The following is a 14,137-nucleotide window of genomic DNA, read 5'->3' on the forward strand; positions in this document are numbered from 1 at the left end:
TGAGACTAGCTGCGGAAATTGCAGCATGTAGCCGGCGGCACAACCAGAAAGGTGTATGACAGCAGGCTACGACATTTTTACCGATGGTGCAGGCAGCGGTCTCTACATCCCCCAATACTAATGTAGGGGAGGTAGCAGATTTCTTGGTCCACCTTTTTGAGGACAATCTCAAGACGGGTACGATTAAGAACTACCGGTCAGCAATTGGTTCCCTGATGGATCCTCCGTCTCAGACAGCCAGGCTCTTAGCCAGCTGCTTAAGGGGATGTTTGTGTCCCGGCCTCCGGTACGGAGGCTGGTACCTGCATGGGACCTTTTTAGCATTCTAACCACGCTAACGGGACCGCCTTATGAACCAATGGCTAGTGCAACACTGTTGCAACTATCCATTAAATTGACTTTCTTGTTAGCCGTGGCTACGTCAAGGCGTCGCAGTGAGCTTCACTCCCTGACGACCGAGCCAGGCCACATCCGGTGGGAACCGGGTGGGGTTCGTCTGATACCCGCGACGGGTTTTCTGACCAAGAACCAGTCGGACACGTTTTTGCCTCCAGATATCTTTGTGCCAGACATTAAGTCCCACTCGTCGGTCCGGAAAGACAAGCTATGGTGCCCAGTCAGGGCACTTAAGTGGTATGTCAGCCGAACAGAACTGCTTCGTAACTACCCACATGTGTTCGTTACGTCGACGCCGCCGCATGGCCCAAGGTCCCGGGACACAATTACTCGATGGCTCGTCGCAGCGATACGCTCAGACGCAAACGTGCCAACGTCGGAGAGGGTTACTGCCCACGAAATTTGGGCGGCCTCCACATCATGGGCATTTTTTAAAGGTGTTTCTTTGAGTGATATTACACAGGCAGCCTGCTGGAAGACCCCAAATACCTTCACAGACTGTTATTTGAGGGATGTACTCCGGACAGAGGGCAGAGCGGGGAGGACGGTTCTAGCGGCTGCTAGCAGAGCGTCGACCCAGCCAGGAACTTCCCACCAATAGGTGAGTTCCCATTTTGCTCATTGTTCTCTGATCATTGATTCTGTGTTTTTATTGTGAATACCATTATATAACATGGGTTACTATAATGTAACTGTTTTCACTCCCGTCGTTGGCACGTACGCGCCACCGGGTTTGATTTCGCAGTCAGGCGTTCAGGGGCGCAATATATTACCCTGACATCTCGCATACCCACCACCAGTACTCGGTGCGAGTCTATGCAAAAACAGTATTGTGCTCTACAGGTAAGTATGAGTGAAGTAGACTCCCCCCCCCCTCCCACAGAAGTGTTGGCGGGGTCTACGAGGGAATACTTACCTGTAGAGCATCCCTCCCTCCGTCCCCACAGTTCTCAATGTCTTGGGGTTCCTTAATTGGCACACGAGAAAAGAGGAAGATCACGTGGTACCCCTGCGGGGCACCATGGGGTGGCAAATAGAGGGCGCTATTTAATTCTTAGCGATATTACCTGCTGGTATAGGGAAATTGCAAAAATAGTATTGTGCTCTACAGGTTAGTATACCCTCGTAGACCCCGCCCACACTTCTGTGGGGGGGGGAGATTATTTATTGATTGCGCGCTAAAGTCATATTGATAATTTTGATAAAACTATCATCAAGATTGCAGGACCTTCATACAATCAATTCCTGGCCTTAATGCATACACAAACTCTACAACTTGTCGCAGGTAAATTTCACCCTCTAAAAGAAGGGGAGGGGAGCAGGTGCAGGAGGGAAGGGTACAAGCAACATTTCACAATAAACAAATAATAACTGCAGCTGTACAACTGTGCACTTTGTTACGACTACCACCAAGCCAAGGTGTGGACAGAGATTATGTCCCCCTGGTGAAGTTGTCCACCCCAAACAACTTAACCTGGCTTGTCTAGGCGTGTTCATCATTCCCCCAGCGAAATTTTCTAGGATAAACTCTCTCTCTCGTCAGGTTATTCTGTCTGCCGTGCTCCACAGCGATTATGTCCTCCAACAGAGAATGTGTTCCCCAGGCATGAGCATCCACCGTTGTAACTTCAGTGGAACATTTTCGGTAGGTTGACACACATTTTCACCCTTAAAGACACTGGACACTATTGGTAATTGTCAAAGACTAGTCTTCTCACTTTAAGTGAGAAGACTGGTCTACTAATAGTGCATCTCAACATATGCATAAAATAACACAACTGTGAAAACGTGAGCTCAAAATGGTAGCTGAAGTTGCGATATAATAGAGAAAGAAAAAATACCCTTGTCACACAAATTTATGTGCTTTCAGATGCTTGATTTTGAGACCTCAAAATCTAATTATGAGGTCTCGAAATCACTTTCGTAGAAAATTACTTCTTTCTCGCAAACTACTTCAGAGGGCTCACAATGTTTTATACTATCAATAGCTTTCCATTACTCGTTTTCAAATCAGTTTTTATGCTAACAGTTATTTTGAATAATTACTAATAGTGTCCACTGCCTTTTAAACAGCAACTTTGTGAGCAGCAAGTATTTTTTTTATTTGAAGACATGTACTATGGTATCAACGATGGGTGTGTGATACAGATACCTCTTGTCCAGTAGTTCATGTTGCGGACAAAGAGCCTGATTCACTGGAAGTTGGAAAGTGTATTGGACTTTTTTGATGGTGCCAGCTAATTATTATGGATTGAATTGAGTTTATTAGGTGTTCAGGCATTCAGCCCGGAACACCTCTTTTTTTTGTCTGTTTTTTTTCTTCTTGTTAATATTTCTTCTTCTGAACAACCTTTGTCCGCTAACGAAAGCCGAGGTCTCGAAATCAAGCATCTGAAAGCACACAACTTGTGCGACAAGGGTGTTTTTTCTTACTTTATTTTTTTGCAACCTCGACGACCAATTGAGTTCAAATTTTCACAGGTTTGTTATTTTATGCATATTGAGATACACTAAGTGAGAAGACTGGTCTTTGACAATTACCAAAGGTGTCCAGTGCCTTTTTGTGCAGCGCCCTAGGGAGAACAAATAGCTCTGTGGTGTAATCTATAATAAAGAAGACAACAAAGGAGAAGAAAAAACTCATGGGGCCCTATGTAAAGTCTACTGGAAATACAAATAAAGACTAGAACAGCAAAGCTGCCATGGCGAGCTGCCGATCGCCAGATAGACCCAATGACTGACAGAAAAACCAATCATTTGATCAACTGATGGTCAAAGGGGCGGGGACATTGAAGTATGAAGTAATGACCATTCATAAATACCTCAAACAGTTTCGCTATTCCTATTGGGGGAGAGCGCATCATGTGGGTGTGTATAAACCTTTTGTTTATGACTGGTAAAAAGTGTTGAAACATGGGCTGGACATGGGCTGGACAGTTTCTTCATTCCTATTGGTCGAGAGCAACGGCTGAAACAGTTGTGCCACATCACGCGACCCGCACAGCATTCCCCTATAAGAAAGTGTTTACCAAAGGGCGGCGGAGGGCCTTACAATTTTATAGCTGGAGGGTTGTGTTGAAAGAAATCATTTAACAATTATAATTTTTGCATTTATATTACTTTTTGACCAAAAGTGAAAAGGTATTTATGAATGGGAATCAAAGTGTGTTGAATTGGTTTTCAACTAGTGGTTTAAATCCACCGAGGCCTGGTTCTTGATAATTTACCTCGACTCGTCTCGGTAAAATTATCAAGAACCAGGCCTCGTTGGGATTAAACCATTAGTTGAAAACCTCTTCACCACACATTGATTCCCTTATTTAAGGTTGTCATTGCTTTAGCTCATTCAACTAGAACCAGTGATTTTTTAGTTTTATCTTTTCATGTTACATACATGTAAGTAGCAATATTTGAATAACGTTTTGCACTCTTCAGTGATGCACTCTTTGAGTTTTATCGCTTCGTATAGCATCTTTATGTAAAAAGCAATATTTGATTTAAGTTTCAAGTCGGTACATCTTGGCAATAAGGAGTTATGCCTATTCAAGTTTTTCATTGTTTAAGCTCATTCAACTAAAATCATTGGTCTACTTCACTCTACTTACCTGTAGAGCGAATACTACAATTGCATTGTTCCCTATGCCGGTAGGCAAATAGCTAAGAGTTTTACATACAATAGCGCCCTCAAGAGTCCTATCCCCGACGCCCTGTGACATGCGCACCACGTCGGCGTTCTCTTTTTCTCTTAGCTGGCAAAGGCAGCGGACGTGAGTACTTGATTGTCCATATTGCGGTAGATTTCTTTGCGCTTCTTAGCTGATAAGAGTGTAGTTTAGCAGCTATCCGATAGCCAGGATAGTCTGTAAAGTTGTTGAGAATTTCTAGAAGAGTTTGTTGAGAAATTCTAGAGTGAGATTAAATATGAGTTCTAGTTATAAGAAATTGGGGAGGACAGGGCTTGTCGCCGTAGGGGGGGACCTACATCCCTCCGAGACAGCCTGAGTCCTCTGGGGGATTGCGGGCGGTGACATTACGTCGCCGCCAAAGCAATCTCCCAGTCAGCCCCCCTCAGCCATCGCCGGCTGCCGGGGCTGACGGATCTGTAACCGGCTGAGCGGGGGACCTTACGGTCTCGCCGTCTCTGCCGGGATCTGCCCGACAGAAGGGGGAAACGCCCCGGTAAGGCCAAAAAATCGCCTAGTACCGGGGCGACACCCAAGAAGGGACGAGTAGGTAAACGGAACTCCACTACAGAGCCCCGCCCCATTGATCCCAGGCCAGCCAGCGGGGCACGCACAGCCAGAGGGGGATACCCCTCCACGGCTCAGTGCACCCAGGGCTGAGTACAGGGTATGCACAGCCGGAGAAATTACCCCTCCACGGCTCGGTGCACCCGGCCCCCCACAGTGCACACGTGAGTACCGCAGTGCCCAGGGATGGCCTTTTGTACCGCCGCCTCGACCAGGCAGCCTGCGCTATCGGGCTCGGGGCGCTGGCGGTCGCCAGGGAGATTGGCAACGGGGTACAGACCCCTTGGGGGCCCCGTCGGAGCGCTACGTTCCGAAGGGTCGGCCTCTACATCGGGGTTTACCCGCTGCTCGGGTATTCCCGCCCCGCAGCCGGCCTCCGATACTACAACGGAGTCTGCTCGGGGACGCCTCTCCAAAAAAGGCAAGAAAGCCCGCCCTCGAAGTCTCAGCTCGAGCGGCTCTACCTCCGATTGTCCCCACCGTGACAAACGTCACAAGGGTGGGGGCACCGATCTCGAGGGAAGAATTTTTGGAAGCATTTCACACCCTCGCAGCCTCCAGGGTGGTGGACAAGGCCCGGCTGACTTGGCCACCGAACCAGTGCCCCACAGTCAACACGGCCATGGGTGGCATTCGCCGGGCCAATGGGGACTCCCCCACACGGCTAGCCGTGCGCCGGATTCCTCCCCGGGTTTGCCACACCCGCCCGCTAACCCAATACGGTCAGGGACATGTGGCTTCCACCCAATGGGGACCCCCTCAGGGGGGCCCGCCATGCACCAGCCTGCACCCGTCGGCGGCCTTTGAGTCGGACCAATGGGCGCCGCGATGATGCTGTTTCAGAATCTCGTTCCTCGATGACATCTCGTCCCTCCGACTCGGCCAATTAGGAGGACGACTTGGTCAGCTCCATCCAACGGATGTCGATCTCCGAGACTGAGCTACGCTTGGTACAGAGAGACATGATCAAGTTCTGAATCTCCCCTGTGAACCGAAGCCCCCTTCCGATGAACGCCAATCGTTCAAGAAGAGAGCGGGCCCCCGCAACGGGCGCAACTAAACCCTTCCCGGTGATGCCCCTAGATCGGGTGTGCAGCGACCGGATGGGGTAATGGACACAAAGAAATGGACCCTGTACTCCAAACATACGGAGCCGTACTACCGTTTTCCTCCAGCGGATTTTTGAGAAATATTTTCGCCACTCCCGTCCTGCCGGACTCAGCCTCCGACAAGCTGGTCGCGGGCAACAGCCCAAGCAACTCTTTGTAATTGTTCGTTTTTTAGGTGTTCGGGGCAAACAGCCCAACAAACTCTTTGTTATTGTTCAGTTTTTTTAATAGGTTTTTAGGTGTTTGGGGCAACAGCCCGAACAACTCTTTGTTATTGTTCGTTTTTTGGGTTTTTTTTTTCATTTTTAATATTCTTCTCTGCGAAATTTGTCCGCAAGAAACAACATAGTTGCGAAGCGTGCAATAAGTTAAGTTGAAACTTCGCATGCAGGTAGACAATGATCAGCAGATAATACACAAGTTGTTACGTCACGATGACGTCATCAGTTGTCGAGATACACCAAGTCAAAGTTTATTATTTAAAAAAATCATAACTTTTGATCTACAGAAGTGATTTTTACAATCAATACATCATCGGAAATGGTCATTAAAAACTGCGTAAATGCTTCACAGACATGCTGCGTAAATGCTTCATAGACATGACCCCACTTTGACAATGTCTTCCGGTTCAAATCAGAAGTTGAAAATAAAACAAATCAAATGTAAAGAATTACGCCAATCACCCATTGTTCATGGACAAAGATTTTACACGTAGAACACATGTAGTGTCACGAGCGCCCTGTGTAGCTTGCTTGTATAGTCTGCGTTCAAGGCATTTGTACTTGGATGGGAAATTGGCATTAATTACTATGATTAACTAACCACTAATTAGTGAACCAAATTGGCCAGCTCCAAAATTTGATCTGCCAAGTATATCAGTCTTAAAGAATCTGGAATAAAAAAGAAAATTTTTGTCTTAATGAAGGGTACAAATTCTTTTCAAATTGTTTTTTAAGTCAACCGCATTGTAAACCGCATTGCGCATTACAACAATGCGATAAAATAAATTATATTGAAAATCGGGTATATTACTGTGATTAATTAACCTCTAATTAGTAGACCAAATTGTCCAGCTCCAAAATTTGATCTGCCCAGTATATCAGTCCTAAAGATTCTGGAATAAATGCAAATTTTTGTCTTAATGAAGGATACAAACTCTTTTCAAATTGTTTTTAAGTCAACCGCATTGTTAGTGCGGTAAAATATATTGAAAATGGCGTATATTACTGTGATTAATTACCACTAGTTAATTGGCCAAATTGGCCAGCTCCAAAATTTGATCCCCCAGTATATCAGTCTTCGAGATTCTGGAATAAAAAAACAATTTGTTGTCTTAACGAAGGGTACAAATTATTTTCAAATTATATTTATGTATTTACACAGCATATTTAGTGACACAGTGCAACACAAACGATTTGATTTTTGCCTTTGTGTTTTCGGGTCATTTTGTGACGGCTTGTTAATAGTTTATTTCTTTGTTCATTGTTTTTCAATAATATTTAAAAATTGTAGGCCTACGCTTTGTTTTGAAAGTTGTGTCTTTCAATCAAAATGACAAAGATCTACTTGGATGTTATATAAAACAAATAGGCCCTAATGAATGTTTTAAATTCGTGCAATGGTGCAAATAATATGTTCATTCGTTGAAAGCTGGAATGTTCCATTCATCTCGGCTCCGCCTGGTGGAATAGAACATTCCATCTATCAACTCATGAACATATTCCCACCATATGCCTTTTTCTTTGAATTGGGGAAAAAAATAATGATGCCATATTTCAACCAATGCCCTGATTATCTTCATTTGTTAACATGAAGTATGCAAACATATATTAAAACTTGATGGACATTGAAATGTTCACACACCACACACGATTTTCGATGACTTTAACTGGCCTCATTTGTTTTGAGTTTTTCCTGTTTTCACAGCAAACGAGAAAGTATGGTTTCCCGGTGAAGCCATGGATACACGGAAGAAACATCTGCAGTGACTACAAGTGTTCTTTGAGACTCTGTGTATGACTCTGTAGCCAGCAGTTGTCTTCATTTTTTCCAAATTATTTTTTTAATTAAATTTTTAAAAATTACCACGGCAACTTGCAAAAATTTAAAAAATAATGAAAAGTGTGAATAATTACTGGCTTTCAAATCTGATTTTTATTTATTTATTCATATTTTTTGTTTTTCTTAGTATTTATAGTAAAGCATATAAATTAACAGTGATAATTGAATCAACAAGCTGATGTTTAAATCTTAATATTAATAATAATATTGATATGATGGTTAAAAAATAACAATCATAAAAAAAAATTATATAAGGCACATGGCTTCTTTAAGCCTCTGTATTTTTTTCCAGAATGCTCAGCAAAATATTCAGTCACATGATTTGACCATTGTGAACCATGTGAACTGTGAATTGAAACACTTTTTGCATTTACAAGTGCAAATAACCAGTGGAGCCTTACGTGTTTCTAAGTTTTGGTCAAGGGGAGAGGAGACTCTTTGCTTGGCAAATAAAATCACACAATTTTTATCCAGGGACGGTTTACATCGCGCACAACAGAGAGGTAAAAGATTTGCCACGATTTTAGGACACCTCGAAAATAGGACCTCCTACGATAAACCTGACAACCCCCCCCCCCCCCCACACACACACACACACACACCAATACATGTGTACACTGCAGATTGAGGACATACTTTTCATACTATCCAATGGAGGACATTGCCAAAAGTCGAATGGTACCTATCGATGTGAGGACATAACACATGAATCCTTGTTCTTGCGGTTCACTAATGTCAATGTGTATACTGGCCTTCTAGGAAATGTTGTTGGGGGTGGTACATGTATTTTCTTGTTCCTGGGGGGGGGGCAGGGCCAAAGGTCTAGACTAATAATTTGGCTGTGCCTACAGAGTCACTCTAGGTTATGACTGTACTTTGGTGGTGCATGAGACCTTAAATTTGTTGAAGTGTCATTGGTTTCTACAAAAGTCCTTAATGTTTCTCCAAGTTCTGGTCTGCAATGCCACAGGACAGGACGATTCAATGTCACGTTTCCCTGGAATCTTCTTCAGCAAAAAGAATCTCTGCAAGCCCTCGGTGACGTCTTTCTTTTCCTGGGCAGTCCAGGGGCGTCGCTTGAATTGTCGACGCTTGACTTGTCGATCTTTTGGAGCTGGATCCGTTTGGGTTGGTGGCCTTCCTACAACACACAGGAAAGAAGAGGTAAATTAGTCAACATAATCAAATGGGGCGTATACATAACCTAAATATGTTCATGTTACCGATGTGACATTTACTCCTCGAGTAAATCAATACGCAACTGAGCACAAAAGAATGCGATAAAGGTACCTGCAGAAAATGCCTGACAAGAAGCAGCCATCTTGTTTCATGCTACCGTACAAAAATGAGTTGCCGAGATGGGCTAATCACTGGGCTGTGCCTACAGAGTGACTTTAGGTTATGACTGTACTTTGGTGGTGCATGACACCTTAAATTTGTTGACAGCAAACGGAGTCTGGCATCTTATCGCATTTGGGTCTAGGGGGGTCGGTCAACAGGGAATAGGACCAGCATATGCAAGAGACCTACAAGAGATATAGGCAGTCACAAATATTACAAACTTACTGTCATCAACACTGTCCTCCAAAGCTGGGTCACACGAGTCACCTGAATCACTGCTGTCCTCATCGCTGCTGAAGCCTTCTGCAATAAAAAGAAATAAAACTTCTACAGTTAGCTTTGATTGCTTTCTGGCACACAAATAAAAATGTGGGCCAATCCGTTGGGTTGGGTGAGTGGGGTTTGGGGTGTACAGTGAATGATGTTCAAAATGGGGGGGGGGGGGGGGTTAGGTGATGACGGCCACAGGCCGAGTTATCATGCCCCAAAAACAAAGAGCAATTGTAACATTTAGGTATGCTTGCTTTTTGGCGCACACACCTAAACATGTTGGCCAATCCATTGGGGGGGGGGGGGGGATGGGGGGGGGGGGAGGTTGTACAGTGAATGAATGTTATGGGGGGGGGGGAGTTACCACAGTTTGAATTAATTTGGAAAGACAAGTTAAAAACGGGTTTGTTTACCTCCAGTAACATGCAACTCCTCCAAAGATTTGCCATGTTGCGAAACCAAGTTGCCTCTCTCCAAGCTGAGGAAGAGTCTAGACAGTTTGGTAACCCTCTGGACAGTGTCTGGCAACCGGTAGTACTCACGATGGACCCGCAAATCATGACCCATGAAGTCTGCAAGTGTTTCAAGCTGATGTTCATTCAAGGCCAGAATTTGCGAAACAGTCGCTACATGTTTACGAAGCTTTGTAGACCGCATGCTATCAGCATTCTCAAGGCCCGCCTGATTTGCATATGCTCGTAGACAGTCGCTTCCTCGTATATGACCCGAGCCTCCGTAACAACTTCGTGCGAATAAGAATATATTGTCTTGTGCCACTCCAGCTGCATTTCTATTTGCGACCAGAGCCTTCAACCACGCCATCACATCAGTACCAAGAAGCACAGGAACAGTTCTGCCCCTCTTACCAACTATTTCAATGACTTTGAACATTTTACAGAGGTGCCGTTCAAGATCAGTCATCACGCAATCACCATTCACAATGGCTGCACTACTTCGCTTCTGAAAATCTTCAAGTTTCATTTTGGATACTTCCCCCTGTCGTCTGCGGTTGAAGATAATGAGATGGCACAGTGTGACTTCATTCAATTTCTTCCAAGCTGGTGTAATTTCATGGCCCTTAGCAGAGTGTAGGAGCTGCACTTCCCGGTTGCCAGTTTCATGAAGGAACGATGAGATTTTCACCACATCTGCATTTGTGGGGAGATCAGCAGGTTTGTTGCGCTTTCCTTGGTACAGTGTTCTGTGGGCGTGCGTTGACACAAGTTCTGGCCACTTTATTTCACATAACTGCCTAAACTGTTCGGCCTGTTCCGCTTTTTGCCTAAGATTAAACTCTAAAGCACTTGCTTGCAGTATGAGTGCACATCTCTTGATGGAATGTCCAATCTTGAGTGCTAGAGATGGAACGTGATACATCTGTTTTCCTTCACTGAAGCCGGCGACATCATGAACAGCCTTGACGATATCATTCAGATGGCGGGGATGCACGAATACTTCCAGTGATGCATTTGGTTGGTGGGTGTTTTGTCTCAGTTGTATAACAAGACGACCAAGTTCTCGTAGTTTGTTCCGAATGTAGCCATGTTGGGTAACATCGTGGCCAAGTCTAAGGTATTCACGTTTGGCAACTTCCAGAATCAAAGAATCATTCTTGACAATCAGACCAACATTGTCTCTCCTCATAGAACTAAGAACCTTGTTCAACTGGAAAGATACACCAGCAGGGGGTGGTTTTAACAAATCACTCTTGTTAGCTACTCGCCCCCTAACACGACCTCTCCTACTGCTACCATCAGTCTGTGCAGGGAGCGCAGGCTTAAGTGGGCACTGATGACGCCAAAGATCAAGACGCACGTAATAGCCATAACAATGTATGCATGGTCCATATGCGTGTGGAGATGCCTCATGATTTGGTCTGTATACTATAATAAGGACACCCTTTCCCTCTCTAAGGACTTGGCAATTGTGTCTGTGATTACCAATATTGCGGATGTATAACAGAAGTTTCTTGCGGGCACTAACGTCGGTCTCCGATGCTATCTCTACAACTTCCCTCTCCTCTTTGTGACGCGACTGAAGATGACGGGGTAACTTGGCCTGAGGCTCATCACAGTAAAAGCAATAGTGTTTTTTGTCCCATTTCCTTTGTCTACCGACATTATCGGTCTGCATGACTGTTACGGCACACTTCTCACTCGAATCATTTGTTTCACATCCTACAGCTTCATTGCTTTGGTGAAGCTCGGCAGTTTCTAACATAGCTTGTGGGTCATCGTCATCGCAGGCACTGGTGTTGGGGTTGACACAACTTGAAGGATCAGACTGAAAAATAGCTTGTGGGTCATCGTCATCCCAGGAACTGGTGTTGGGGTTGACAGACCTTGAAGGATCAGACTGAAAAATAGCTTGTGGGTCATCGTCATCCCTGCAATTGGTGTTGGGGTTGACACACCTTGAAGTATCAGACTGAAAACCTGATGTTTGATGGGCCAGCTAGCAAGGAAAAGATAAATGACATAATTAACACCACTGAGATATTATTAGGATTGTGACACAAATTAAATATATACGGTTGAGTGGATCAGCGTGCCCTTAAATTGATAGGCAAATAATACATAAGCACTAAGCTAGTCAGAACTTAAAGGAACACGTTGCCTTGGATCGGTCGAGTTGGTCTATGAACAGCGTTTGAAACCGTTTCTTATGAAATGCATATGGTTAGAAAGATGTTTTACAAGTAGAATATAATGATCCACACAAGTATCACTCCAAATTGCACGGTTTTCATGTTACGTTGCGAACGAACACGGTCGGCCATTTATGGGAGTCCAAGTTTTGACTCCCATAAATGGCCCGACCGTGTTTGTGGACGAGGTAAAACGAATACCACGCAATTGTGAGCCATATTTGTGTTGATCATTGTACTCAATGTGGCACGGATTGGTTATTATCCAGCTTTTACTATAAAGCGAGCCGGTTGCCGTAAACAGCAAGTGTTTTTGCACTCTGTTACATTTAGAGAGGACATTTGTTTGCCTCAACACGTCAACCTTGGAAAAACGTCTCAATTGTACAGAACATAAAATATTATGAAGACACATAGCATGTTATTAAATTAAGATCGATGGAATTAATACATGACATCATCATTTACTCACCTGGTGCTCAAATAAGGAGCGTGTGATGCCATCATCAGTGTAACGCACACAGTACTTGATTAGTGACTTCCCTGAAAAATGAAAGGCAAACGGTTGATTAATTTTCATTTCATTTGGGGGGGGTGGGGGGGGGGGGGTGGGGGAAACATACAACTTAGTGCCATCTTTAAAACGTGCTCTTCACGTAATGTGGATCACAATAAGGGTGTGGAACTGTCATTTCGTGTGTCCACAGTACAAAAGTAATGAAACTTGTTTAAAGCCATTGTTTCGGTAAACAGTATTGTCCAAGTCCCACACTTCGTGTTATCACAACATATATCTAAAATAACAATCCTGTGGAAATTTAGGCTCAATCGAACATCGGAGTCGGGAGAAAATAACGGGAAAACCCACTCCTGTTTTCGCGCGTTTCGCCGTGTCATGACATGTGTTTATAACAAATCCGTAATTCTCGTTAACGAGAATTTATATAGTTTTACCGTTGTCTCAAAAAGTTAAGCATTTCATGGACTCATATTTCAAGAGAAGTCTTTCACCATTACCTTCTGTAAACCCTGTAAATTATTTGTAAATCTGTGAACTGTTCCTTTTTTTTATGTACCGAAAGGGTGCAATGGCTTTAAATACCTTTGGTTATGGAGGTGATTACAGCTGGATACCATGACGAGTTTGGAGGCCACAGTGCCATGACGCTGTCCCCTTCTTCATACTAGAAAGAAGACATAAAAATGATGTCACATATACGTTATTCATCGAACAAAAGTCGATCGGTTTAGTGGAACATGTCATAAGGGTCGCACTAAATACCGACAACTCACGACCCCTCACGACAACAATATATTTCAGTGCACTTTCACAGAACATTTTAACATAAGTCAAACATTCAATATATGCACAAGAGTCATATGCACCCAAATCACTTTAAAACTGTGGAAACAATTGTATTTGTAACTGTAGAAAAGGTGTTTGTGACCCAGAGTTTAGTAACGAACGGCAATATCCGCCATGTTGTCTTTCAACGCACTTGGACGATTCTATGATACCGCAGGGGTGATACAATATGCAACATGAGTATTACTCTTGTGAAAAATGTCTTTCATGGAGTTTAAAACTATATTATGTTTTAGTTTCCCCTTTTAACTCCGAATTCCAGAGTGGCGGCTTAGTTACTAACAAGAAAGAAACAATCATAAACATAAATTGGTCATGTCCTAAATCATTTAACTATGTGTTTGTTGACAAGTGTAAGGAATTGTTAACTGGTCAAACGACTGTATATAGTATAGTGATGTAGTCAGTACAGTAAGGATTTATTTAGGCCTACATCACATGGAAATTTATTTACACTCAGATCACTCACCATTTCTTGTCTTCTCTCGAGAGCTGCCATGGGTCGAATGGTTGACTCTAGGGTCCTGGTGGATGCAATGCACTCCATGTTTATGATGCGTCCCCATGACAGCTGCAACCGGCCACGCTACCCGACTCAAATCGAATAAGCTAACCGTCATGCATAAATGAGTTCAGATTTAGAAATGGCCGCCTCTACTACCTACAAGAAGGATACTTCATATCAACAGAGGGCGAT

At 43.9% G+C, this 14,137-nt stretch overlaps 1 protein-coding gene across 1 annotated transcript; it reads right to left on the reverse strand.

Moving 5' to 3' along the window:
* Window positions 1–6,122: 6,122 nt before the first annotated feature.
* LOC139944551 (uncharacterized) lies at window positions 6,123–14,126 on the reverse strand. The gene is made up of 6 exons (XM_071941598.1): window positions 13,910–14,126; window positions 13,177–13,258; window positions 12,547–12,617; window positions 9,841–11,881; window positions 9,383–9,460; window positions 6,123–8,957 (listed from the first exon to the last, which is right to left on the reverse strand). Exons 1-6 carry the CDS (start codon window positions 13,985–13,987, stop codon window positions 8,728–8,730), a joined length of 2,580 nt encoding a protein of 859 aa, XP_071797699.1. The 5' UTR covers window positions 13,988–14,126; the 3' UTR covers window positions 6,123–8,727.
* Window positions 14,127–14,137: the final 11 nt, after the last annotated feature.

The sequence above is a fragment of the Asterias amurensis genome, chromosome 11 (genome assembly GCF_032118995.1).
Source record: "Asterias amurensis chromosome 11, ASM3211899v1".
NCBI lineage: Eukaryota > Metazoa > Echinodermata > Asteroidea > Forcipulatida > Asteriidae > Asterias > Asterias amurensis.

Bases quoted from the DNA above. Each gene is read 5' to 3' on its own strand.
- LOC139944551 (XM_071941598.1), bottom strand. From the start codon at position 13,987: ATGGAGTGCATTGCATCCACCAGGACCCTAGAGTCAACCATTCGACCC. The intron at 13,259-13,909 runs GTGAGTGATCTG...TCTTCTTTCTAG, and splicing joins TCGAGAGAAGACAAGAAATG to TATGAAGAAGGGGACAGCGT. The intron at 9,461-9,840 runs GTAAACAAACCC...TTTTTATTGCAG, and splicing joins GGAGTTGCATGTTACTGGAG to AAGGCTTCAGCAGCGATGAG.